The sequence below is a fragment of the Urocitellus parryii genome, chromosome 11 (genome assembly GCF_045843805.1).
Source record: "Urocitellus parryii isolate mUroPar1 chromosome 11, mUroPar1.hap1, whole genome shotgun sequence".
Taxonomy (NCBI): domain Eukaryota; kingdom Metazoa; phylum Chordata; class Mammalia; order Rodentia; family Sciuridae; genus Urocitellus; species Urocitellus parryii.
The window spans coordinates 107,332,417-107,360,034 of NC_135541.1; the positions used below are offsets into that span (position 1 = coordinate 107,332,417).

Consider the following 27,618-nt stretch of genomic DNA (forward strand, 5'->3'; position numbering starts at 1 on the left):
AACTAAAGAAAACCTCTGTAAATAATATACTATGTTAATTGGATGTTTCAGTATTTTTCAGATTTCAGATTTACCTACATTGACTCAAGTCAACCCCCGTCATATTTCCAGCAGTCTTTAAAAAAAAATAGACATTTACAGGTATTGTGATCCAGGCCTGTAATCCAGACCTGTAATCCCAGTGACTTGAGAAGCTGAGGCAGGAGGATTGCAAGTTTGAGACCAGCTTCAGCAACTTGGCAAGGTTCTAGGCAATTTAGTGAGACCCTGTCTCAAAATAAAAAGGGTAATTAGGGGATGTAGCTCAGTGGTGTGATGTGCCCCTGGGTTCATCCATGGTACCAAAAAAAAAAAAAAGACTTTAACCAACTTCTTAAAAAATATATATGAACTTTCAAAGGACTCAACAATTTTGAAAATAAGAATTGCCCAGGCTGAAGTTGAACTTGCAATCCTCCTGCCTTAGACTCCTAGGATTACATTCATGTGTTGTTGTGTCTGGTTCAACTTTTCTTTGTTTTAAGGCCATTTTATTATGTGGTTTTTACTTATTTATATGAAACATTTTATAAAAGATGGAATTCTGTATGCACATTTAATGTGTTTTCTGCATTTATATATAATAGAAATTTTTATTAAAACAAACATACAGTCTTTATCTTTAGCGGTGCTTCTTGTCCTAGAACAGTTTTTCCTATTATAACTATACCAGTTTTCTTCTGTTTAGTCTTTGCATGGTATGTCTTTTGAATGCATTTATTCTTCATCCTTTCTGCATTTTTATGTTTTATATGTCTCTTATGAATGGCATATAGTTGTAGTTTATAATTTTATCCACTCTGGAAATCTTTCCTTGTTTTACTGATATATTTTGGCCTTAAGAATTAATTATTTCCTTTATGTCTCATGTCTAATTTATATACTATTATAATGTTAGTGTTGTTATTTATAATAATGAATTTGTTTTTTAAAGGATTTTATATTGTCTGGGAAGAAGGAAATAGTAGAATGAATTGGAGAGGCAATAATTATTGAGAAAATTTAGAATTGATGAAAGACATGAATTAACAGACATTCCCAAAGAGAGGTTTATACCAAAGCAGGAAAAATGAAAAGAAATTCACTTCTAGACTTAGGATAGTAAAACTACAAAATATTAGACACATTGGGGTATTGAAAGTAACTAGAGAGCAATGAAAGATCACTAATGAAAAAATTGTAGGAGGTGGATATCTCCCAACCAACAATAATGGAAGTCAGAAAATGGAAAATATTCTGAATTGCTGAGAAGATAATGGTTCCACCTTGAATCATGTCCACAACATACTTATCTTTTAAGAAAGTTAGAAAAATGAGGATATTTTTAGATTTAAGAAGGGAAAAAAGGAAAGAAAACATACTTTTATGAACTTTCAGACTGACAGACTTGATAAATATAAATATGTATCTTTCATAAATTTCAAAGGATTGAAGTCACATGGGATATATCCTCTAACCACAATTCTATTAATCTAGAAATTACAACATAACTTTACCAAAGTTAAAGTTAACTAAAACCTTTATTGTGAATATCATAATACCAACATATTAGAAAAAAAGTTAAAATTAAATAGATTGACCAAAAAATCTGAAAAAGAAATAATTAGCCCAGACAGACCTAGTGAAGAAATCAAATTAGTGATTTAAAATCTTTGAAAGGGCAAACTTCAAACTCGGGTGGTTTAAGATAGGAGTTTTGTATGTGGAAACTTACATGAATTAATACAGTCATTATGTGTGTTAAGTAAGGTACTTAGTCATTACATAGAAATCATTACTAGTCTTAAAACACCTGCAATTACAAAAATAAATTGTAAAATGTAATTTTAAAATATACTACTTATGTGAAAACGAAGATGCTAGTTTACTTTAAATTTATATACATGTTCAAGTAAAATTGTGTATATGTGTGTGTGTGTGTGTGTGTATTACATAAATAGTTGTATTTTTAAGGGAATAATGATAAGAAAAAATCTATATGTTCTGTATATATTTGAACAGCTAGCCAAGATTAACTAGGCAATTTTTAGGAAGGACAGAGAAGTGTGTCCTACCAGATATGAAGATTATTTACATAGCTAAGGTACTTAAGACAGTATGATATTGACACAAAGGTAGTCTAACTAGTTGATAGGAGAGCCTAGAAAACAATGCATGAGTAAATGAAAACCTGACATAATACAGAGATTGCATTGCAGCAATGTAGTTTTGGGACATTTGACTATTATATCCTTATGTTATACACAAAAAAGAATTCCTCAAGGATGTAAATGTGAAAGACAGGATTTCAAAATATTTGAGGAAGATAGGGAGAATATCTCTATGATTCGGTTATAAAGAACTCCTAAACAAGATTAAAAAATAAACCACAACCTTATTTGAAAACATTGATAAATTCATATATGCTCTAATTTATAGCTTTTATTTAATTAGCAAAGAAACAAATCTTAACCTGGGAGAAATATTTAATATGTATATTATCCACAGGGGATTTGTTCTAGGATGTCCCTCAGATAACAAGATCTATGGATGTTCTTTATATAAAACGGTATAGAATTTGTATATGACATACTTACATCTTCCCATATACTTAAATCATCTCTAGATTATTTAACATACCTATACAGTATAAATGCTACATAAATAGTTGTATTTTTAAGGGAATAATGATAAGAAAAAGTCTGTATATGTTCTGTAAATATATAGTTTTCTCCCCTAACATTTAAATTTGAGGTTGGTGGAATCCACTAATGCAGAACTTATGGATATGAAGAGCCAACTATGATGAAAAAAGAATTTGAATTGTATAATTAATAAGCAAATCATTAAGAAAAGATGAAATGCAAAATAGATAAATGGGTGAAAGACATGAACAGAGATTTCACAGAACACCAAACATGAAGAGTTAAATATATAATGTTCAATATTTAAGAAAATGCAAATTAAATGGCAAAACCTCAAATACTTTCACCTACATCATCAACTCTAGATGAATTTGTGAAGGATGTAGAAGTTATAACACTGTTGATGGCAATTTAAATTGGTACATGTACTTAATTATATTATAAAGTTGAACATATAACCTGCCCTGTGACCCAGCAATTCCAATCCTAGGCATATGTTATAAATGCTATATTTTTGCACTTAGGACATGTTTACAAGAATGTTAAAGGATCTATGAACAATTGAATACATAAAGAAAGCTGTGAGGGGTGGAGGGAAAGGGAGGGGGAGGGGGATTAGCAAAGATGGGGGAATGTGATGATCATCATTATACAAAATATATGTATGAAAATTTGAATTTGATGTCAACATACCTTATATACAAACACATTTGAAAAACTGTGGTATATATGTGTATTAAGAATTATAATGCAATAAAAGAGCCACATGTATAATGGCATGATTTTGGCGTGGACATACTTTATATACAGAGTTACGAAAAATTGTGCTGTAAATGGGTAATAATGAGTGTAAGGCATTCCACTCTTGTCATGTATGTTAAAAAAAATAAATAAAAATTTTAAAAAGGTATTGTGTCCATCTACAACTAAAAAAAAGTTTAAAAATTACTTTATTGTTAAACATTTATGTGCTCAAACCAGGTCCTGAGCACAGGTGGACTAAGTTATTGTTTATATGATACACTGAGGAATGCTGTGAAATACTATTGCCCCAAATATACTCTTCCACCATCTGTCAAAGGTCTTGATATTATCACAAGTTTAAAAATTTTCTTCCTTTAAGGCAAATTCTTTCCAGGTGCTACAATTAAAATACAAACCTATATCTGGGCTGCTTTATCACAATAGCACTTATATATCTTAAGAAGTTACAGGATAGGATTTGCGAGTTTAGATGAAAATGGATATAATATATTTACACAAAGTCCTTGCTGCCCAGGGGAGGTAAAGTTGAAGGATCAAAAAAGGATATCTGGGGTGAGGACACTTGGAAACCAGTAGTTACTGAAAAGAGAGGGATAGAATACTTACGGGCAACTAGCCTACTTTATACAATCCTGTTCAGGCATTTGTTTTGTGTGCATTTACACGTGCACACACATGTTCACACACATGCACACATTCTTTTCTAATAATTATCAGTAATTCTTGGAGAAATCAATGTCCTAGCAGCAAATAATAACATAAGAAAAGAAGCAATTAAAGTTTAGGAGAGATGGGCAAAGTGGCACGTACCTGTAATCTCAGCAGCTCCGGAGGCTGAGGCAGAAGGATTGTCAAATCAAAGCCAGCCTCAGCAACTTATTGAGGCCCTGCTAACTTAATGAGACCCTTTCTCAAAATAAAAAATAAAAGGCCTGGGTATGTGGCTCAGTGGTTAAGCATCTCTGAGTTTATTCCCTGGTACTAAACAAACAAAAAATTAGGATGAAGAGACCAAGAGTTAAGCAAGAATATATTAATGAACAAAAAACACATGGTTAGGCTCTTTCAAAATATTTCTTGATTTGTTGATTTTAAAGTGGAATAAAGGAAGATAAAATATACATAGGAACTCAGATTCAGTTTTGTAAGACTGGAAGACGCTGCACCACATGACACAGATCACCAAAGAGTTTTCCACTTTATTACAAAAGGCTGTGTGTTTATATAGGACTAAGGAGAGGTCTCAGGGCTGAGGTAGATAACAGGTTGCCCGTTTATTGGCAAGCTCTTCCATATGTCAGTTCTGGAGCCCAAGAAGTTAATTCTAATTGGGGCTAAGGCTTCCCACCAGCAAGGTTTGAACGTTGGCACTGGTGGGTACGTTTCGCGCCAGTGAAAGAAACAAAGAGGAGAAAGGGGGTCATTAGACGCCATGCTGGGGTTTTTCTCTGGGGTGCTGTTGCCGTTATATGTTTTCCCAACAATTTTACTCATTTTTTTTTCCTGGAAATCTGTGTCCAGAAGTCTGTATCTTTATTTCTTGATAAATACGTACAATTTCATGCATTTGTGTTTCTATGTGCCTGTATCTAAGTGAGGTGGGGAGCATGTGAGCACTGTGTGAGAGTATGAGAAGGATGCTAAAATCCTGTTATTGTAAGCCAAGTTATATAAAGGCTTACAATGTTTACAGAGATTCATGAATTCCAGGTATAGTTATTTCTTATACCTAACATGTTAGGTACTTGCTAGTATATCCCATGATCACATTAGCTTTTTAAAATGACTGGTGTTCTGGTTTATTTAGCTTGTGGGTACAATGTGATTGTCAAATAATTTGCTTGTAAACTTGTGGGTTTTCTTGCCCATGATTTTCTATTTTCTATTTGTCTCCATAATTATTACTCTTTACTATCCGCTAAGGTACTCATTCTTGTTTTTAATAAACAATTTTTCTAATTGTCAAGATACTTTTAAACTTTGTTTATGTCTTACAACTTGACAGTCAATTTAGGTTGATATGAAAAGCAATAAAATATTTTCAGTTCCTTTATATGGGAATTAATGGAACACTACTATTTAGAGGAAATGAATGTAGTTTAAATACATAACTATCTAGAACATGCTGTTGAGTTAAAAAAGCAAGACAAAAATATATGCACTGTGGAAACATATAAAGTTCAAAACAGATATTACTTAGGGATATATAATTTTGAAAGAAAGTTATAAAGAAGAATAAGGAAATAAAGAATATTTATTTTAAAATATCAATATGAGGAATGTTTGTTTTACTTGAGGAGGGGGCAGTAGGGAAAAACTAATGAAAAGGGATATTCAGAAGCCTTTATCAATATTGGTAATGTTCTGTGTCTTAAAGTTGATGGTTGATTCATGGATACAGAATATAGTCTGATTCACTGTTAAATTATCCATGCTTCCCTTCCCCAATTTCTGTCCCTACCATGTACACCCTTCCTCAATTCTAATTCATCCCTACCCTAAGATAAAAGTGAATCTGAGTGTAAGTACTAATTCAGGGCACTTCTTCTCTATTAATAATTATTACATTTGAGTTATAAAACTCAGTAAATATTTATACAAAGTATATAAAACAATAGAATTGAGGGTGTTTCTTCTTTACAGAAAATTAATCTCTTTAGAGGATGCTTTCTCTTTTGACTATATGGGTTTTCTGTTCTAGTTGCTTATTGTAATAAAACATGTGGCACTGAAGTTGACTGATTTAAATATTGTTAAAATTCTTTAAAAATAAACGTGAATGCTTATTTTATATTACTTCTCAAGACTAAATACATATTTTGGGTGGCAAGAGAGACTGTGGAAAATGAAGCATGTCTCACCATATGAAAAACATAAGGAAAACGATACAACCATTATTCCATGAATAAGTTATCTAAGATTCACAAAATACAAAATGACTATGGAATATTTTCAAGTAATCCACAGCCTTTACTAATATTCATGCTATTTTCTTTACTTAAAGGTCAGTAAATTAGAGTTAGAACTAGAAAATGCCAAACAGAAATTTGAAGAAATGTCTGACAACTATCAAAAAGAAATTGAGGACAAAAAGATATCAGAAGACAATCTTTTGGGAGAGGTAGGAAAAATCTCAATGTGTTTAGAACTTATACTAAAATTCTATATTTGTTTATTTGCATTTGAAGAAAAAAGTAATATTCTCAGTTTTTAAATTGTGATTTTTAAGAAGTTTTTATAAATGTGTATTAGTGACAGTTATCAGTTTATATGGAAGCTAAAAGAATTGTAAATATTTGATTATTCAGTAGCATATAATTTTTTAAAAGTTTAAATATTTATCAGTGTTTCATTGTCAATTCACTTGATTAAAAAGCACCCTAAAATACCCAAATAGTATACATTTTCTATTTACTTTTCAAATTTCCTGGAGTTTGAGTTTTGCCATATATATATATATATATATATATATATATATATATATATATATATATATATATGCTTTTTACAAATTAAATTTGTTTTTGTATGTTAATTTTAAGAAACTTTTAATTTGATAGGTTGAGAAGGCAAAATTAATAGCTGATGAAGCAGTAAAATTACAGAAAGAAATTGATATACGATGTCAACATAAAATAGCTGAAATGGTAGCACTTATGGAAAAACATAAGGTAACTTTATCATAAAAATCATTAATTGGAGCCATATTTCTGATAAAAAATGAACTCAAAATATTCTGATTTCTTAGAGAAAATTATTGTACAACAGTGACTAATTATAGCTGGAATTCTTTTGATCCACTTTTTCTAATTTTAGATTTTAATCATACATGGCTTAGGTGCCACTTCCTTGAGTAAATATCCTTATCATATATTTTAGATGGGTGTAATCACTCTTTCTGAATTCTTCTAGTAGTCTCATTGCTTGCACTTTCCAGCTTTTATTTAATGAACATACCCAGTATGTATTTCTTATTAGTATTTGTATTCTCTATGTGGTACCTAACACTAAGCTAAACAAATTTTAATAAAGTAATAAATAGATGAAAGACTTAATGTTTGTTGTGTATGTGAGTATCTGTCAGGAAAGTAGGCCTCATTCCCTTTTAGACTTGGAGGTATGCTGTACCTACCTATCCATTTATAAAAATTGTTGCTGGAATCTAACATAATTATGAGGTAACCAATGAAGATTTAAAAAAAATAATTAATATTATGAACTCATATATTTAAGTATGTTATGTTTCTGTCCAGTGAAGTTTTTATCCATATTGATACTCAAATTATACCACCTTTGGCCAGTGGGAACCTCTTCAAGCTTACTGGCAAGTCCTTTTGACTTGACTCTGCTAGTCTCTGATAGCTTTCTCTTTGTAATGGCAAAGTTTTCAAAGCTCATTTTGTATTCCCTCTCTCAGATTTTGAATCAGCCACTTCTCTAAGAAGTCTGGGTATTTCTACTGCATTTTTTAAATGATGAAATTCAGTGTTTCTAATTAAAAGGAGTTATTTCTTGCTCTTCTGTTAGGATATTTTCAAGACTGTTTAAGTAGTTTGGATGAAAAAATATTTTATATATATATATACATACACACATATATACACAGAAACTTATAAATATCACTTTCTTCAAATATTAAATATTAGGATATCAAAGACAACTCAGTTTTGCTAGACCTAAATAATTTTCTTTGTTTAATATAGCACCAATATGATAAGATTGTTGAAGAAAGAGACTCAGAATTAGGACTTTATAAGAGCAGAGAACAAGAACAGTCATCAGTGAAAGCATCTTTGGTAAGATACAGTGTTAAATCTTTCTTTAACGAAAACTATAAAAAAAACTTGTTTAAATGAAATCTAGTCATGTTCAACTAGCAACTTTCATATCTGTAGGGTTTTAAAGGATATTTTATGATGAATTTATTTCTCTATATACAGAATTGAATTTACTTAAAGCACTGGTTTACATTTTTATTGTCTTGAGAAATATATGGAAGTGCTTATAAACTTCATGTTTCTTTTTCTTTAGGAGCTTGAACTATCTAATCTAAAAAATGAACTTTTGTCCATTAAGAAGCAACTTGAAATAGAGAAAGAAGAAAAAGTAGGTTTTTTTTTGCCTTATAGGTAAAAGATTGTAAGATTTAGATGCAAATTTGTGCTTTAAGTATGTTATATTAGAAAATAATTTTATTAATTTGGATAACTAGGGATTAGAAAATTCAGTTTTCCCGGCTAGCTTTTCCCTAGAAGTATTTAGCATTTAAATGCTAAACACATGAGGATGTGTGCACCTTTAAGAATAGAAATGCTTTAAAAATAACTATTTGAAAAGTATTATCATATATTAATATTTAAAATACTTTCATATGACTTTTCAGCTATTCATTGTTTCAGAAAAATGGCTCATATCTTTTGCAGTTTACAAGATGAATTGACTCACACTTTAAAATTAAAAATGCTAGTTATTTATTTATTTTTTGCTTTCTGTGTGGCAGGCACTGTATTGAATACCCTACTTTAATCCTTACAATAATGTTGTATGCAATACCTATTATTGTCTTCATTTTTACAGAGATTGGGCTGTTGATTCAAGATTACATAGTTAAGTCTTAACAGTGCTACAGTAGCAACCAGATTGTAACATGAGTTTAGAGGAAACAAGCCTCCAAACCATAGCACTGGATAAATGATTAACAAACATAGTAGTTCCTCCTTGTCTGTCATTTCACTTTCCATGGTTTCAGTATCCACAGTTAACTGTACTCCAAAAATATTAAACAGAAAATTCCAGAAACAAACAATTCTCAAATTTTAAGTTGCATATCATTGTGACTAGCATGATGAAATGTCATGCTATTCTGCTCTTTTATCTTTGTCCTTTTGCCTCAAAGTCAGCCTGTTCTGATACTTATGCTGTGACCCTCACTTTTCTGTAATTTGTTCCTTACATTTTACATTTACTAACCTTGATTAAATCTCTGATTTGAGTCTTCTTTTCTCTAATAGTTCTAATCATATTTATTGTTATGATATGTATTTTATTTTGGATTTTTGGGATAACCCTGGTCATGATATATATTTTTAAATGCAACACTGATTTATAACCAATATTTTGTTTAGTGCTTTTATATTAGTAAATTAGAATGGTTTGTAGTTTTATTTTTTGTTGTGTGTGTGTTTGTATGTATGTGTGTATATGTATATGTAACATGAAATTAACTGTCTTAACACTTTTTAGATGTACTGTTCAGTGGTATTAAATACATTCACATTGTTGTATGAATATATTTCTCGTACTTTTTTCATCTTGCAAAATTGAAACTCCATATCCATTAAGTACTAATTCTACACCATCCCCAATTCTTGGTAACTACCTTTATGCCTTCTCTTTCTTATTTTGACTACTTTAGTTGCTTCATATGAATGGAATCTTACAGAATATGTCCTTTGGTGACTTTAGTACCCACAGTTAACTGTACTCCAAAAATATTAAAAAGAAAATTCCAGAAACAAACAATTCTCAAATTTTAAATTGCATATACCTTTAAGGTTCATTCATGTTATGGCTTATGATAGGATATCCTTTTTTAAGACTGTATAATATTTCATTGCATGCATAGGCTGTGTTTTTAAAATTCATTCATCTCTTATTGGTTATTAGGTTGCTTTGATCTCTTGTCTGTTGTGAATAATGCTGTGATGAATGTGGGTATGCATATATTTCTTTAAAATCCTGTTTTGATTTCTTTTGGATATATACCTAGAAGTGGAATTGTTAGATCCTTTGGTAATTCTGTTATTAATTATTTGAATAACCTTCATATTATTTGTCATAGTGACTGAACCATTTGACATTCCCAATTGCAGTATAAAAGAGTTTCAATTGAATTGCTCCATGTCCTTGTCTGTCCTTGTTATTTTCTGCTTATTTGATAGTGGCCATTCTACTGTATGTGAGATGATCTCTCTTTGTGGTTATGATTTAAATTTTTCTTATGATGAGTATTTTTCAGCATCTTTAAATGTGCTTGTTGGCCATATATATATCTTCTTTGGAGGATTAATTATTCAAGTCCTTATCTATTTTTTAATCATTAATAATTTTAATTGCTTTTTTTCAATTGACTTGTCATTGAGTTGCTTATAGGTTCTGAATATTAACCATTGTTGGTATGATATATATTTTAATGATGTTCTTGTCCTTTTATTTTTTTGTTAAATATTAATAATTATCTTTTCTCTGAAGTGTATGCATGTTTGTAATGTGGATAAGGTCTTTTCATTACATTACTGATTACCCTTATACCTTAAGTAATATACCTAATATTTTTTCCTGCTTCATTTTCCTCTGAAAAAGTAATTTTATTATTTATTATTTGACATAGTCAAGATTTATTTTAAAAAGTATATTCTATTCCTTTATCATGATTCCTGTATCTAACTTGAGCTTTATATTTATGTAGATTCAATTCATCATTTATGTTGAACCTTTTTTTTTAGTTCTTAAAATAATTCTCATTTTACCTATAAGTCCATTGGTATGAGGAAACTATTATCAGATGATGTCTTAACTTTCAATTAGTATAGGTTGGCTTTATGAGATTATCGAAAACCACCTTCCTCACATGTTTCATAGTTTGATGAATCTCTCCCTAGTGATGTGAAATTTGTTAATTTTCTATCTGGATGTGAATGAAGAGTTGTAAGATCTTCTCGTTGATCCTTCCAGCCTTAAAACCTTTTACTCTGTGGTCAGAACTAGTATGGGGATTATGACATATACTGGGTTTATCTATTTAAATGGTATACCCAGGAACTAAAAAAAAATAGCTAAAGTTTAGGTTTCTGGTCTCATAGACTCATGAAATTTATTACCTGACCCAGATATGCTTATTTTTTTTGGTGGGTCAGGTAATAAATTTCATGAGTCTATTAGGTTACATTGTGACTAGGGTTATATTGTGACTAGTGAGAAATAGTTCTAACATTATAGATCCTTAAGAATTGGTGTTATCTTAGGGTCAATTTTAATTATCCACAAATATTAATATTTTTATCTTTAATACACAAGATAGTAGGAAGGATGCAGGCAGTATGTATTTGCTATATTGTTGCAGAGTCCTTCTATAGGAGAACTGGTCTTCCTTTTTATTTAGAAAGTTTCAGATTTGTAAATTTATTTAGATCTGAAATTTGGTCATGGTGCTGTTATTCTGTATTCAGGTAACCCTGCTTTATTCTGTCTTTGCCAGGCCAGTTTACTTACTCAGATTATAGCAACATTTTATTTACTTAGATTAAATAGGGATTTTAGTGGGCGCATATCTTTGATACTAAGATATCAAAGATATGCGCCCACTTTGATACTAAGGAACTCATAATCAGTTGGCCACCACCAAAGATACATGTTTGTATATGAGGTAATTCACACCTTAAAAACACATTGTAGGTTTTTTTTTTTAATCTTATTTTTTTTGGTGGGGTTCTTTTTTTTTGTCTTTTTTGGAACTGGGGCTCGAACCCAGGGCTTTTCGAATGCAAGGCAGACGCTTTGCCACTGAGCTACATCCCAGCCACATACAAACAAAGATGTTGTGTCCGCAAAAACTAAAATATAAATATTAAAATTTTTCTCTCTCTCTCTTTCTTAAAAAAAAAAAAAAACCACATTGTAGGGGCTGGGGATATAGCTCAGTTGGTAGAGTGCTTGCCTAGCATGTACAAGGCCCTGGGTTCAATCCCCAGTCCCATAAACAAACAATAACAACAACAAAAATCCACATTGTATCAGATCTATACTAAGATATCCAACAAAAAGAGTTGTAGAGATAGTGCAGTTGTGGGAGATCTTTCTCCTTTTGTCTTCTAGAAGGCAGTATATTCTGGGAATCAGAAATGGTGCAGTTTTGGGAGATCTTTCTCTTTTTGTCTTCTAGAAAGCAGTATATTCGGGAATCAGTGTAATATTGCTCATTTAGCAAATATAAAAAGAAGACAAAGTTCCAGCTCTCTAGAGTATACCATTAGACATTATAACCGAAGATTAACCATTGGTAGATAATGGATACACAGTAAGAACAATAAATACTATTAAATGAGTTTATTGCCTGCTGTTTTTATGATGGAATGAGTTGTGTGTGTGGGTTTTGTTGTTGTTGTTTTTTTTTTTTTTTTTTTTTTGCATAGGAACAATACTGTGAGAGATACACTATGATGTATGCAAGGTATTCAGTGAAAATAGATAAATTCTGTAGCTTAGCATATTACACTTTCCACAGTGATCACAACATTTTTATCATTTTATCTTGACTGCTTCTATACAAATATTATATTCTTTAGCAAAAGTTACATATTATTTCCTATTGTGAATTTTTCTGTACTTATTCAGGTGATTATATTTGCTTCTCAGTATTTCCCTTCTTTTTGTCCCTCACTTCTGCTTACCTTGTGCTGAAAGTTTATTCTTTATTTTAAGTTCCACTGAAATAAACCTTTTTTTTCAACACACAGGGAAAAGTTGATTCTGCCTTTAACAGCCCATAATATTTTGTATTTCTTTGCAGTTCTTCATAGTTACTTGTATGAATCACTTACTCTGCAATCCTTTTTTAAAATTTTTTTTTAGTTGTAGGTGGACACAATACCCTCATTTTATTTATTTATATGTGGTGCTGAGGATCGAACCCAGGGCCCCACATGTGTTAGGTGAGCACTCTACCACTGAGCCACAACCCCAGCCCCTCTGCAGCCTTATTCATTATTTTATTTTGCAAATAAGAAAGTTGAGATTCAGAGTTTAAAGAGACTTGATTGCACAGATACATACTAAAAACACATCAGAATAAAAAGATTATCAAAACCAAACCATACCACTATAGAAAGGAGATAATTGTTTTTCTTTTCCTTATTTTATTTTATTTTTATTTTTTTATTGTTGGTAGTTCAAAACATTACACAGTTCTTAATATATCATATTTCACAGGTTGATTCAAGTGGGTTATGAACTCCCAATTTTACCCCGTATACAGATTGCTGTATCACATCAGTTTCCCTTCCATTGATTGACATATTGCCATTCTAGTGTCTGATGTATTCAGCTGTCTATCCTATCCTCTACTATCCCCCCTCCCCTCCCCTCCCCTCCCCTCCCCTCCCCTCCCCTCCCCTCTTCTTTCTCTACCCCCTCTACTGTAAATCATTTCTTCCACTTGTATTATTCTTCTCTTACCCCTCCTTTCCTCTTATATGCAATTTTGTATAACCCTGAGGATCAACTTCCATTTTCATGCAATTTCCCTTCTCTCTCCCTTTCCCTCCCACCTCTCATCCCTGTTTAATGTTAATCTTCTTCTCAAGCTCTTCGTCCCTACCCTGTCCTTAGTTATTCACCTTATATCAATGAAGTCATTTGGCATTTGTTTTTTAAGGATTGGCTAGCTTCACTTAGCATAATCTGCTCCAATGCCATCCATTTCCCTCCAAATTCTATGATTTTGTCGTTTCTTAATGCAGAGTAATACTCCATTGTGTATAAATGCCACATTTTTTTATCCATTCATCTATTGAAGGGCATGTAGGCAGGTTCCACAATCTTGCTATCGTGAATTGTGCTGCTATGAACATCGATGTAGCAGTGTCCCTGTAACATGCTCTTATTAGGTCTTTAGGGAATAGACCAAGAAGGGGAATAGCTGGGTCAAATGGTGGTTCCATTCCCAACTTTCCAAGAAATCTCCATACTGCTTTCCAAATTGGCTGCACCAATGAACAAGTGTACCCTTTTCCCTGCATCCTCTCTAGCACTTGTTGTTGTTGGACTTCCTAATGGCTGCCAATCTTACTGGAGTGAGATGGTATCTTAGGGTGGTTTTGATTTGCATTTCTCTGACTGCTAGCGATGGTGAGCATTTTTTCATGTACTTATTGATTGATTGTATGTCCTCCTCTGAGAAGTGTCTGTTCAGGTCCTTGGCCCATTTGTTGATTGGATTATTTGTTATCTTATTGTCTAATTTTTTGAGTTCTTTGTATACTCTGGATATTAGGGCTCTATCTGAAGTGTGAGGACTAAAGATTTGTTCCCAGGATGTAGGCTCCCTGTTTACCTCTCTTATTGTTTCTTTTGCTGAGAAAAAGCTTTTTAGTTTGAGTAAGTCCCATTTGTTGATTCTAGTTGTTAACTCTTGCGCTATGGGTGTCCTATTGAGGAATTTGGAGCCTGACCCCACAGTATGTAGATCATAGCCAACTTTTTCTTCTATCAGATGCCACGTCTCTGATTTAATATCAAGCTCCTTGATCCATTTTGAGTTAACTTTTGTGCATGGTGAGAGAAAGGGATTCAATTTCATTTTGTTGCATATGGATTTCCAGCTTTTCCTTATTTTATAAGATTGAAAGGTAGTCTTTTTTTTGTTGATAGTTAATAGGAAGTATTTTGATATTATTATTATTATTTTAATAATAATATTTTGTGCTTTTGGTAATAAGAATATTCATTTGTGATAATAAAAATGATTATGTTGTATACATTTGATATTAATTTTTAATAGGAAATCCTCAAAAGAGAAGCAAAGGAAAACATAATTACTCCCAAAGAAAGAAAAGACAAGGTGAGAGTTTTATGTAATTCTGATTTCCTGTATAACCAAATCATTTTCTAACATTTGCTTGTAAATAATCATTTTATTCATAAGTAGAAAAATAACATTTAAAATATACCACACAATTTTATTTCCTACAGTTTTTTTTTGCTATTAATCAAAAGCATTAGCTAAAAATTTCAAAACACCTTTCATTTGGAGATGAGAAATGATTTCAGTCTTTACAATTCTTACATAGTATTGTCTAAAGGTACTTGTGTTTTCTCTCTTGAAAAACTTCAAGAGAGCTTATATTTAGATTTATCTAATTTGAGTTGAGGGGACTAAATAAATAACATTGTGTTTTCCTCAGTTAAGTTCTAAAACTATTAATAAAAGCAAAGGAGAACCAAAAGAATATCTTTATTGTTAATAAAATACTATATTGGACTATATGGTTTATAATTAAAGGCAAGAGAATTTCTTAATCTTGAAATTTCGGATTAGTCAGATTTACCTATTCTGTCATAAGTAAACCTTGACTTGGACAGGTCTACTCACTTGTTGGCCAGGTTTTTTTTTAATATTTATTTTTTAGGTGTAGATGGGCACAACACAATGCCTTTATTTTTATGTGGTGCTGAGGATCGAACCCAGGTCCCGCCCATGCTAGGCGAGCGCTCTACTGCTAAGCCACAATCCCAGGCCCTTGATGGCCAGTTTTAATGTAAAAACTTATGGCAGAAGCAACAGCAAATGTGTGCTTCCTCTTGTTTTTAAGAGGAGGAATAATGAAGGAGCTGTACTATAGGTATCCAGTTTGTCCTTCCAAATTCACCAATCACATTAAACCATTGTTCCTTTCCTAAGGTGGTGGTGGGAGGTTAGGAATGTTATTCTAGTAGAGCTTCCTACACATGGAAGGAAGCAACAGGTATGGGGAGGAATACACCTCAGCCTCTATAAACCTATTTGATAATATTGGATTGTTACAGAAGAATTTTGATTCAACCAGTTTTTAGTTAACACAATTAAGTATTTACATTTGAATTCAAAAGAGAAAGAAATAAATATTAGACCTGTCAGTGAATATTTAGTGCTTCATTTGTCCCAGACACTGCAATAAATACTTGAAAATAGTATATTTGGAGAAATTTTCATTATAATAAAACTAACCTGCAAGGTTGGAAATAGTCTTAGGGAAGTGTTTTATAAGGATAAACAAATAGAATAATCACTAATATTCTTTTATAAACATAGGAGTTATTTATATTAAAAGTATATGTCATAAATTCTTATAGGGATGTTTTGATTTATGTGTAATTCCATATTCTATGCCTATTTTTTTTGTATATTTTGTTTGCAGAGGGTTTGGATAATACCAAATTTCATTTTTATATATGTTTTAAAGATGAAAAAAGTGTTTCAAGAAGTGAAGAAATTTAACTAGGCTTTTTGGGTACTTTATTGTAATATTATGGAAATATCATAGGCCTTATATATAATAATCATTAAAAGTTATCAAACATTTCTGAGTTTGGGCAAGTTGCTTAATTCCTTCATGCCTGTTTCCTCATATGGGAAAAGCTTCTAATAACACCTGCCACCTAAATTTGCTAGGAAGATTAAATGAAATGATGTTCATAAAGCATTTAAAACAGTATTTGGCATAGAATAAATGTCGTATGTTTGTTTAAAAAATAAAACAAAAAAGTGCATGTTCTATATATATATATATATATATATATATATATCTCACTAGAAATAAAATATTCAGAAAAGATGTAAGGAATAGTGTTTCCACCATGTATTATGAAGAAGGACAGGAAAATGTCATTTCCCGGACATGCCACAAGGTGGTACAGTGACTTCAAATTGTCATTCTTAGGCCAAATCGCGGGGAAGTATGTTCATGAAAAGTCAAACTTTGGAGGTTCCAAGAGTGACCATTGATGAATCAAGAGAGCAGAAAAACTTTATAAAAATTGTTCATTCATACGCCATGTGCATATATGATTAAATGACCTGTGTAACTCTACATTATTTACAACCAAAGAATTGAGAAGTTATATTCCATTTATGTATGATGTGTCAAAATGCATTCTATTGTAATGTATAACTAATTAGAACAAATTTTTAAAAAGAAAAAGTAAAAAAATTGCTCATTCAATTATGATGTAATAATATGTAGGAAAAAGGACATAGAAATGTAATTCTGAAAAGGGGCTACCAAAATTCATATCTGCTGGAAAAATGACTATGAAATGATAGATGAGTAGAACTGGGCAAAAAACTATGAATCACTTAATTTGGCTCCTTGATTTTATGGATAGACACAATTTAAGCCTAGAGATGCTTGGAGATTGTTATGGTTAGATATGAGGTGACTTTCAAAAGTTCATGTGTGAGATAATACAAAAGAGTTTAGAGTTGAAATGATTGGATTAGGAGAGCCTTAACCTAATCAGTACATTAATTCACTGACAGGGATTAACTTGGTGGTAACTGTAGGCAGAGGGGGTTGGCTGGAGGAGGTAGGTCATGGGGGGCGGGTCACGCCTTTGGAGTTTATATATTTTGTCTGTGGTGAGGAGTGTGCGCTCTCTCTTTTTCCCTTTCCCTCACTCTCACCTCTTGTTTCTCTCTCCATCTTTTCCTCTCTCCCCTCTTCCTGGTGGCCATGTCTTCAGCTGTTTTCCACCTCCAAGCCCTTCCACAATGATGTTTGACTTCACCTCTAGTCCAGAGCAATGGAATCAGCTGTCTGTGAACTAAGACATCTAAAACTGGGAGCCCCACATAAACTTTCCCTGTTATTTTTAAGTCACAGCAGTGAAAAGTTGACTAAAACAATATTTTACTTAAAATCACCTGGCAAGAATAGTGAGAAATCCAGGAGTGAAGACCATATTACATGGCTCCTATTTCAATGTTTTTTTTCCCCTCATCTTTTTTATATGCACACAATATAACATTATTTCAGTAGTTTTTAATAGTACATGTAGTCCACCTCTTAATCGTGCACCCCATACTCTCCTAATTTAATCTTTCTGTAAATTCAGTCATCAAGCTTTTGAAGTATTGTCACTGTGACTCAGTGCATGTGTTTGTATGTTTGTTTCAGTCTTTCATGTGAGTGATTGCCAGGATAGTATTCATGGAGATGATGGTTACCGAAGGAAGTGGTAAAATAGAAAGTGATGAACATGGGTTTCATGTAGGATTCCACTAAAGGAATTATTAATAGCTTTTACTAGAAAACCAGATTAGATGCTAAAGGAAACTGTATACAAAGGTAGAGAGGACTAGAATGAAGGAAAATGAGTTGAAGTAAGGTTAAATATTTGGAGTAAATTTACAGTTGACTTACTTTCAGAATTGAAGCAAATAGCCATTTACTCAGTTTGTTTTTCATGAAAATATCTTTTTCTTTATTTTCATGATTCCCACCCCCCCCACCACCACTGCCTTTTTAGGGGTGATGCTGGGGATTGAACTCAGGGGCACTTGACCACTGAGCCACATCCCCAGCCCTATTTTGTATTTTTTTAAGAGATGGTCTCACTGAGTTGCTTATGCCTTGCTTTTGCTGAGGCTGGCTTTGAACTTACTATCCCCCTGATTAAACCTCCTGAGCCACTGGGATTATAGGCATATGCCACTGTGCCTGGACCTGTATCCCCCCTTTGCTTGAACATGAGTGTGGCTAGTAAATAGAGAAAGATGGATATTTTTATATATAAGAGAGAATGAATAAAAGAATACATAAAAGAGAATGGATAAAAATGGAAAGTAAATTGCCCTCTGGCTTTTAGGCTATTAGACTATTTCATAGATGAAGGCTTTTTTATTTTATTTTTTGCCAGGAAGGGAGACAATGATTGATTGATTTGAGAAATCTCAACTTTTGGTCAGTAGAGTAACCTTGTTTTCATAGCAGATCTATGAAGACAGGGAAAAGGCATTTACCGTAATCATCTTAAATAGTCTATTAAAGTGACAGAGTAAGTGTAATTTATTCATGCTTAACTAATAAAATATAAATTTGGGGGTAAATTCTAGTTTGAATATTTTAGAATTCTACTAGTTATACTTTAAATTTAGAAATAATGAAAATAAAATTTAATGATGGAGTTATTCACTTTTGTTTAATGCAGAAAACACAGACATCTTTATTGGAAACATCTGAAACTAATTATCGGAAATTTGACTCTAAAACAGCCTCTTCACAAAATATATCTCGAAATTTTTCATCAGCCAATCATGGCAAATCCAAAGATAAAAAAGACACTCAGTGGACCTCTGCCAAAAGTACTTTATCTGCCCCATTACCAAAGGTTGGTTGCTGACATCCCAAGATAATAGTAACTTTCTTTTTAAATATTTTTTTTTAGTTGTAGATGGACATAATATTTTTATTTATTTATTTTTATGTGTTGCTGAGGATTGAAGGCAGGGCCTCACACCTGTGAGCTACCAATGAGCTACAGCCCCAGCCCCAGATAGTAACATTTTTTAATCAAAAAGAAGGTTCTGTGAAAGTAAATACAAGTTATGCCAATGATTTAGGAAGCTGAGGCAAAAAGAATTGCCAAATTTGAGACCATCCTCAGCAACTTAGTGAGATCCTGTCTCAAAAAACAAAACAAAACAAAAAGTTAGAATTGAGGGCCTTTACACAGTAAAATTCTCTGGATTTAATCTTCAGTACCAAAAAAATAAAAATAAAATAAAAAAGATTTTGGTATCACAATATTCTTACACACACACACACACACACACACACACACACGTAAAGCTTTGAAATAGCTCTTTGTTCTACTCTTTTTGTTGGCAGGCTGTACCAGGGTAGTGGACCGTTATTTAATGTAGGATAATGCAGAGCCTAGAGATTGTGAATGAGAACAGGGAATATTTAGACACCATAAAGTTTGCTGTTCTTACAGAAATTTGTCATTTTTGGAGTAAACACTCTGTAGGCTGCTTAAAGCCTTTGTTAATTTTCTGAGTTATGAAAAATATAATTTTGACCATTATTTAACCAATATTTTTATTGCATTTATGTAGGAGTGAAATGTTAAAGAGTTCTCATCACTCTGCCCTTTTGCTGATGTCACTGCCATTTTAATTATAAAAAAATTACAATATAATATGGAATACTAAACCTTAGTTAATGTAAATTACCTTACCAACCCAAGATAAACATTTTCTCACAGAGCAATAAGGAGCTTTATGGATAGAGCAAAACTCACTCCAGTCTTTGTTTTTAATTATAGATAGAAAAATTGGAAGTTCATTTTAAGATTATTTATTGTTGAAGCTGGAGAAGTCTGCCTCTCTTACTTTCTGTCCGTTTTTAGTTAGTTGAAAGAAAGGACAAAGCAGTCCATTATTGTGAATTTTTTGGAGAAAAAATTTCTGGAATCAAAGCATCTGAATTAAATTTCTATTCAAAATTTCTGTCTCATATATTTGACAATAAATGGAGATTTTTAACTGCTAAAGACTTAAATTGTATTGAATGGTTTATTAAATCCTTTATTAATAATATACTTTATTTGATAGAATGTCTTTTTTTTTTTTTTACTCTCGTATAGGCATATACAGTGAAGACACCAACTAAGCTAAAAATACAGCCTAGAGAAGAAAAGAATACATCTGTTGAGGAAAGTAATAAAAAGAGAAGAATGGTCTTTGAATTTGATATTAATTCAGATAGTTCGGAAACTACTGATCTTTTGGTAAAACATTGTAAATAATCAGTATTTATTGCTTATATAATTTATTATTTGTCTCATTATTTCTTGATATGTGTGTTTGTGTGTGTGTGTAAAATATGTACCTAGTATCTATCATTGCAGTACTGATGTCATGGAGCTAATATAATAGAACCCTTATGCTTTTTTTTAGTATTTTTGAGGAATTAGCGGTCAAATAATTTTCCTCTAAATTTCAGAAAATGTGGCACTTGAAAATACTGGCAATAGCATTATTGGAATATGAAATGATTAATCATTGTGTTGTTTTCCAGCAAAGATTTATAAAAATAAGTTAAAAAATAAATTGGGGTGAATATTTTTAATCTTGTAGCCAAATCTGTTCAGGGTCTGCCTCTTTTTTTGCATGTTATACATGTTACTTTATTTGACAGCACTTATTGGTTGATAATTTATATCAAGGTATGGTTGACAAATGTAAAATTTCACTCTTAAAGAATTAATGTAGTAAGGACAGCATGTTTAAGGAAGCTATTTCCTCTAGCACTCTGTGGTTCTGTTTTCTCTCTCTCTCTCTCTCTCTCTCTCTCTCTCTCTCTCTCTATATATATATATATATATATATATATATAGCTATTTTCTAAAATCATAATGACAGTTTATTGAGAATAATTAAACTTAGTTCATTTAATTTAAAAACAGATAATGCTTATCTTACTAGATATAGCAAATCACCAAAAAATTTTAATGACAAAATTCTGACCAAAGCCATTTATTTCATTATTACCATTTGTAAGTATAAGATTATTTTTTCCCAACTTCAACATATGAGAGAGAACCTACAAACCTTATCTTTCTCAGTCTGGTTTTTCCCTTAACATACTGCTTTCTAGTTCCATCCATTTTCTGTAAATAACCCAATTTGTTGTTTTTTATGTATGACTGAATAAAACTTTATTTTTATATATATATATATATATATATATATATATATGTCATCAATGATCATTAATGATATCATTGATGATTGTCATTCTTACTGGAGTTAGATGATACACACACACACCCTAGATTTTCTTTATCTATTCATCTGTTGATGGACCTAGACTGGCTCCATAACTATTGTGAATTTCATAACTATTGTGAATTTCGTAACTATAAACATGGACATGCACAAATTTTTATAGTACACTGTCTATGATTTGTTTGGATAGATACTGAGGTATATCTGTATCATATGGTAGTTACAATTTATCAATTTCTGACGATTTTTATACTGATTTCCATAGTGGCTATACTAATTTACATTTCCACCAATTATGCATGAGGGTTACCTTTTCCCTTCATTCTCTTTAGCATTTATTGTTTGTATTCTTTTTTTTTAAACACATTTTTTTAAAGAGAGAGAGAGAGAGAGAGAGAGAGAATTTATTTTTATTTTTTTTTTTAGTTTTCGGCGGACACAACATCTTTTTTGTTTGTATGTGGTGCTGAGGATCGAACCCAGGCTGCACGCATGCCAGGGGAGCGCGCTACCGCTTGAGCCACATCCCCAACCCTATTGTTTGTATTCTTGATGATTGGCATTCTTACTGGAGTGAGATGAAATCTCAGTGTAGTTTTGATTTGTATTTCCCTGATCACTAAGGATGTTTAAATTTTTTTTTCATATAATTGTTGACCATATATACTTCTTTTGAGAAGTGTCTGTCTAGTTCATTTGCCCATTTATTGAACAGGTGTGTGTGGGTGTGTGTGTTTTGAGGTTTTTGAGTTCTTTTTATGTTCTGGACATTAATTCTCTGTCAATTGAGGAGCTGGCAAAGATTTTCTCCCATTCCATAGATTCTGTTAACTTTTTCCTTTGCTGTACAAAAGCTTTTTAGTTTGATACCATCCCACTTATTGATTCCTGCTGTTATTTCATGAGCTATAGGAGTCCTAGTGAGGAAGTTGCTGCCTATGCTTACATGTTTGAGAGTTTCTCCTAAGTTTTCTTCTAGCAGATGCAAAGTTTCTGGTCTTATTCCTAGACCTTTGATCTATTGTGAATTGATTCTTGTGCTAGTGAGATATAGGGATCTAGTTTCAATCTTTTACATATGAATATTCAGTTTTCCCAGGATCGTTTGTTAAAGAGGCTGTTACCTCCACTCTGTTTTTGGCACCTTTGTCAAGAATTACATGATTATAGGTGTTTGCCTCTGCATCTTCTGTTCTATTCCATTGGTCTACATTTCTATTTTTATTCCAGTACATGCTGTTTTTATTATTCAACTCCATAATATAATTTGAAGTCAGGTACTGTGATGCCTCTGGTCTTACTCTTTTTGTTCAGAATTGCTTTGGCTATTCTGGGTCTTTTGTTCTTTCAGATGAATTTCAGGATGTTTTCCTTAGTTCTGAGGAAAATATCATTGGTATTTTTATTGGGATTATGTTGACTCTGTAGATCACTTTTGGTAGTATAGCCATTTTTATAATAATAATTCTACCTATCCATGACATGGAGGTTTGGGGAATGGTTATTTTCCTGAAATCTAGACTTGAATGATTAGATTATTTATTTGGGATCATTATGTTGTTGTTGTTTTTTTAATGTAGGCACTCATAGGTATGCACTTTTCTCTTAGAACTGTCTTTGCTGTGTCCCAGAGATTCTGGTATGTTGTATTTCTGTTCTTGTTTGATTCTAAGAATCTTTTTAATTTCTCTCCTGATCTCTTCAGAAGTGTATTGTTCAATCTCCATGTATTTATATAATTTCTGTAGTTTTTCTTGCTATTGAATTATAATTTTATTCCATTATGATCTGTTAAGATGCAAACAGTTATTTCAACTTTTTTATTTCATAAGACTTGTGCCAAAAAAAAAAAATACTTGCTTTGAGTCCTAAATAATGATCTATTTTGAAGACAGTTACACAGGAAAGTGTATTTGCCTGATGTCGGATGAAATATTCTGTAGGTGGGTGTTAAGTCCATTTGATCTACAGTATGTTTTAACTCTCTAGTATCTTTGTTGATTTTCTGTCTGAATGACCTACGTGTTAGTGAGAGAGGCATATTGAAATAAACTCAAGTGTTACTATATTGGTACCTATCTGAACCTTTATATTGAGTAATGTATTTTTATTATGTAATTAGGTGCCCTGATATTTGGGGCACAAATATTAATTATACATTCTAGTTGGGTTGTTCCCTATATCAGTGTATAGTGACTTTCTTTGTCTCATTTGGTTAATTTGGGTTTGAAATCTGGTTTGTTGGATACAGTAGTAGCCACTACTGCTTGCTTTTGGGGTCCATTTGTGTGAAATACCATTTTCCATCCTTTCACTTTCAGCCTGTGAATGTCTGCCAATGACATTCTTGTGGGTCTCATTTTTAGGTCTTGTTTGTCAGTCTGTGTCTTCTAATTGAAGAATTGAGGCCATTTATACTCAATGTTATTATGGAGAGAGATGTATTCTTGTTATTTTGTTTTATTTCTAATGTTTGTTTCTATATTCTCATTTGCTTATCTATTATTCTAATGAGATTTAATCTTTCCCATTCTCTTAGTTGTTTTTATCTTCATCGTCTGTGTATAGGATTTTTTTTAAGCATAGTCTGCAATACTGGCTTAGTAGTCATGAAGTCCTTTAGTTTATACTTATCTTGGTTCCCCTTCCCAATAGCTTTATTTGCAGGAATGAAAAAGTCAGTACTAAACTTCATGTGAAATTTGCAAAGGGTCCTAAATGGCTACAACAATCTTGAAAAATAAGGTTAAAGTTAGAGAACTCACAGTTGTCAATAGTGATACTTACAACAAAGCTAGTGATTAAAACTATTTGTTAGGGGCTGGGAGCATGGCTCAGCAGTAAAACACTTGCCTAGAGGCACTGGGTTCATTCTCAGCACCGCATAAAAATAAATAAAGGTATTCTGTCCATCTACAATTTTAAAAAAATTTAAAAAACCTATTTGTTACTGGCAAAGGGACAGATATATAGACCAATGGAATAGAACAGAGAGATAAGAACTAACTCATTATAGTAATTGATTTTTTTTTTGACAACAGTGCCAAGACCACACAATGGGGAACAGACAGTCATGGTTCTTTTCCCCACAACAGATAGTACTGGGAAAAATGGATACTCACATGTAAAAGAGTAAAGTTGGACCCTTACCTTATAGCCTATTAAAAATTGACTTGAAATGGATCAAAGATCCACTTATAACTAAAACTATAAAAATCTAGAAGAAAATATTGGAGAAATTCTCATGACATTGGATTTGTCAACAGCTTTGTATATACAACACCAAAAGTGCAGAATAAATAAAATAAAAAATCGATAAATTGAACCTCATCCAAATTAAGAACTGTTACATATCAAAGGATATTACAAAGAAAGTACAAAGACAAGTTACAGAATAGGAGGAAGTATTTGCAAATAATTTGATGTGGGTTTAATGTTTAGAATATATAAAGAACTTCCACAATTCAACAATAATAAAACAACTTCAAAAAAAAAAAAAAAGCAAAGAGAAGCTACAGAATGGAAGGAAATATTTGCAGATAATTTACCTGACAGGTGATTTAATGTCCAGAATATATAAAGAACTCCCACAACTCAGTAACAAAATAACCCAATTAAAAATGGGTAAAGGACTTGAATAGATTACATATATTTTTATTTAGTGTGCTATAATTGATTTTATTTTAGTAATAGTTTACCATATGATTTTAAAAATAATTTCTCCTTTCTGATATGGCTTATTGGTACATAGTAGTTCTGAGAGTATTTGTAAAGGTAGCCCTACAACTTATTCTGTTGATATCTTAGAATTCATGAAAATCTGCTTGAATATTCTTATCTGTGAGGCTTCTGAAATTTAAGTGTGAATTTAATGAGCATGAAGATATCATGTGAACTGACTGCTTACCTGAATGAATGAATTGTGTAGCATATTCATTGAGAATGGATTCTATAACTAGATACCTGAATTTGAAACCCACCTCCACCTCTTACTAGTTGTACAATGTGGGGCAATTACTTAAAAAATGTGTGTTTAAGTTTCTCATCTCATAAAATTGTGAAGATGAAAGCTAAATATGTTGGGGTTGGGGTTGTGGCTCAGTAATAGAGCACTCACCTAGAGTGTGCAAGGCCCTGGGTTCGATCCTCAGCACAATATAAAAAATAAATAAATAAAATAAAGGTATTGTGTCCAACTAAAAAAATAAATACTAAAAAAACTAAATATTCAAAGCACTTAAAACTTGTAATAGTTGACTGGTATATGGAAAATACTAAATGTTATATATTATTATTTAGGGGAATTTCAAAATTCATAAATTGGTAACTACAATTTTAAATATTTTATTGTGATGAAATACCCATAACAAAATTTACCATTTTAACTATATAGTAATCAGATGTGTTAATAAGTATATTCATAATGTGCATAACCATTATCACCATCCATCTATCTCTATAACTCTTTTCATCTACTTCATTAACTAATAACCCCTTTTTCCGCCCTCCCTGCAGCCCATGGAAACCACCATTCTGTTTTGTGTCTATGGTTTTTTCTACTCTAAGTATCTCATAGAAGTGGAATCATACCCAGTTTGTCTTTTTGTGACCGACTTTTTTCCACTTATAATGTCTTCAAGATTCACCCATGTCATTGTATGTGTCAGAATTTTCTTACTTTTTAAGGATTAATAATAGTAATAATAAATAATATCTATAATATACATGTGTATAATATATGTATATTTTGCTTGTTCATTCATCTGTTGGTGGACATTTGGATTGCGTTCACATTTTAGTTGTAATGCTACTATGAATATGAATTTTCCCTTCAAGACTCTGCTTTCAGTTCTTCTGGGTATATCCCCAGCAGTAGAATTATTAGATCATAGATAATATTATAATTTTTGTAGGATTATAAATGTTATTATCAGGTCTAAGTGTGAGTCGAGTGAGTAGGGTGGGGGAAGTAGGGGAGAATGTAGGGGAGAACAGTATTATAAAGACTCTAAAAACTGAAGAAGAAATCAGTAGAAAAGTACTTTTAGGAGTATATTTAATAGAATAAAAATCTAGGTCCTATTTTGGCTGATTGAAGATTTACTTTGTTGTCTTCTTCCTTCTTTGGTTTTTCTTCTTTCTCTTTTTCCTCCTTTCTTGTCCCTCCTCTCTCTTCTGTCCTTTCTTCTTTTTTCCTCCCCTTATTCTACTATTCATTCTCATATGCGATATGTTGACAGAATTTTAATGATGTAATGTTAACGATGGTAGTCCCAACATTATATTTTTGTATTTTTCTTCAAGAGCATGGTTTCAGAGGAAGAGACGTCGAACAAACTATACAAGAATAATAATCCACCAGTTTCTCATCTTTGTGTCAGAACACCAAAAAAGGTAGCTTTTACATTTTATTTCAGAAAGCAAATTTTAAAAGCCTGGCTTTATTTTTTTAAAAAAATTTAAAAGCATTATCATTTTATTTTATTTTACATTTAGACTCCTTCATCTCTGACAACCCCTGGATCTGTGCTGAAGTTTGGACCTATGAGAAAAATGAGAGAGGACCACTGGGCTATCATTGCTAAAATGGATAGGAAAAAAAAACTGAAGGAAGCAGAAAACCTATTTGTTTAATCTCAAAAAAACTCAGTGTGATTTTTTAATAGCCTCAAATTTATGGTTAATTTAAAAATTATTTTCCCCAAAGCCAAATTTTATCTGGAAGTTGAGATCTTAAAAATATTTGCATATGGGGCTGGGATCATGGCTCAGTGGTAGAGTGCTTGCTTCCCATGTGTGAAATACTGGGTTAGATTTTCCAGCACCACATAAATAAATGAATAAAATAAAGGTCCATCAACA

General features: G+C 31.8%; 1 protein-coding gene across 1 annotated transcript in view; it reads left to right on the plus strand.

Moving 5' to 3' along the window:
- The window catches only part of Sycp1 (synaptonemal complex protein 1), a 114,651-nt gene extending 87,261 nt beyond the window's left edge, over positions 1–27,390 (plus strand). The window contains exons 24-32 of the mRNA XM_077791408.1: positions 6,433–6,549; positions 6,989–7,099; positions 8,132–8,224; positions 8,460–8,534; positions 14,986–15,045; positions 19,173–19,352; positions 20,613–20,756; positions 27,061–27,150; positions 27,253–27,390. Of these exons, the coding sequence (XP_077647534.1) occupies positions 6,433–6,549; positions 6,989–7,099; positions 8,132–8,224; positions 8,460–8,534; positions 14,986–15,045; positions 19,173–19,352; positions 20,613–20,756; positions 27,061–27,150; positions 27,253–27,390 (1,008 nt within the window). The remainder of the gene's footprint in view (positions 1–6,432; positions 6,550–6,988; positions 7,100–8,131; positions 8,225–8,459; positions 8,535–14,985; positions 15,046–19,172; positions 19,353–20,612; positions 20,757–27,060; positions 27,151–27,252) is intronic.
- The last annotated feature ends 228 nt before the right edge of the window (positions 27,391–27,618 follow it).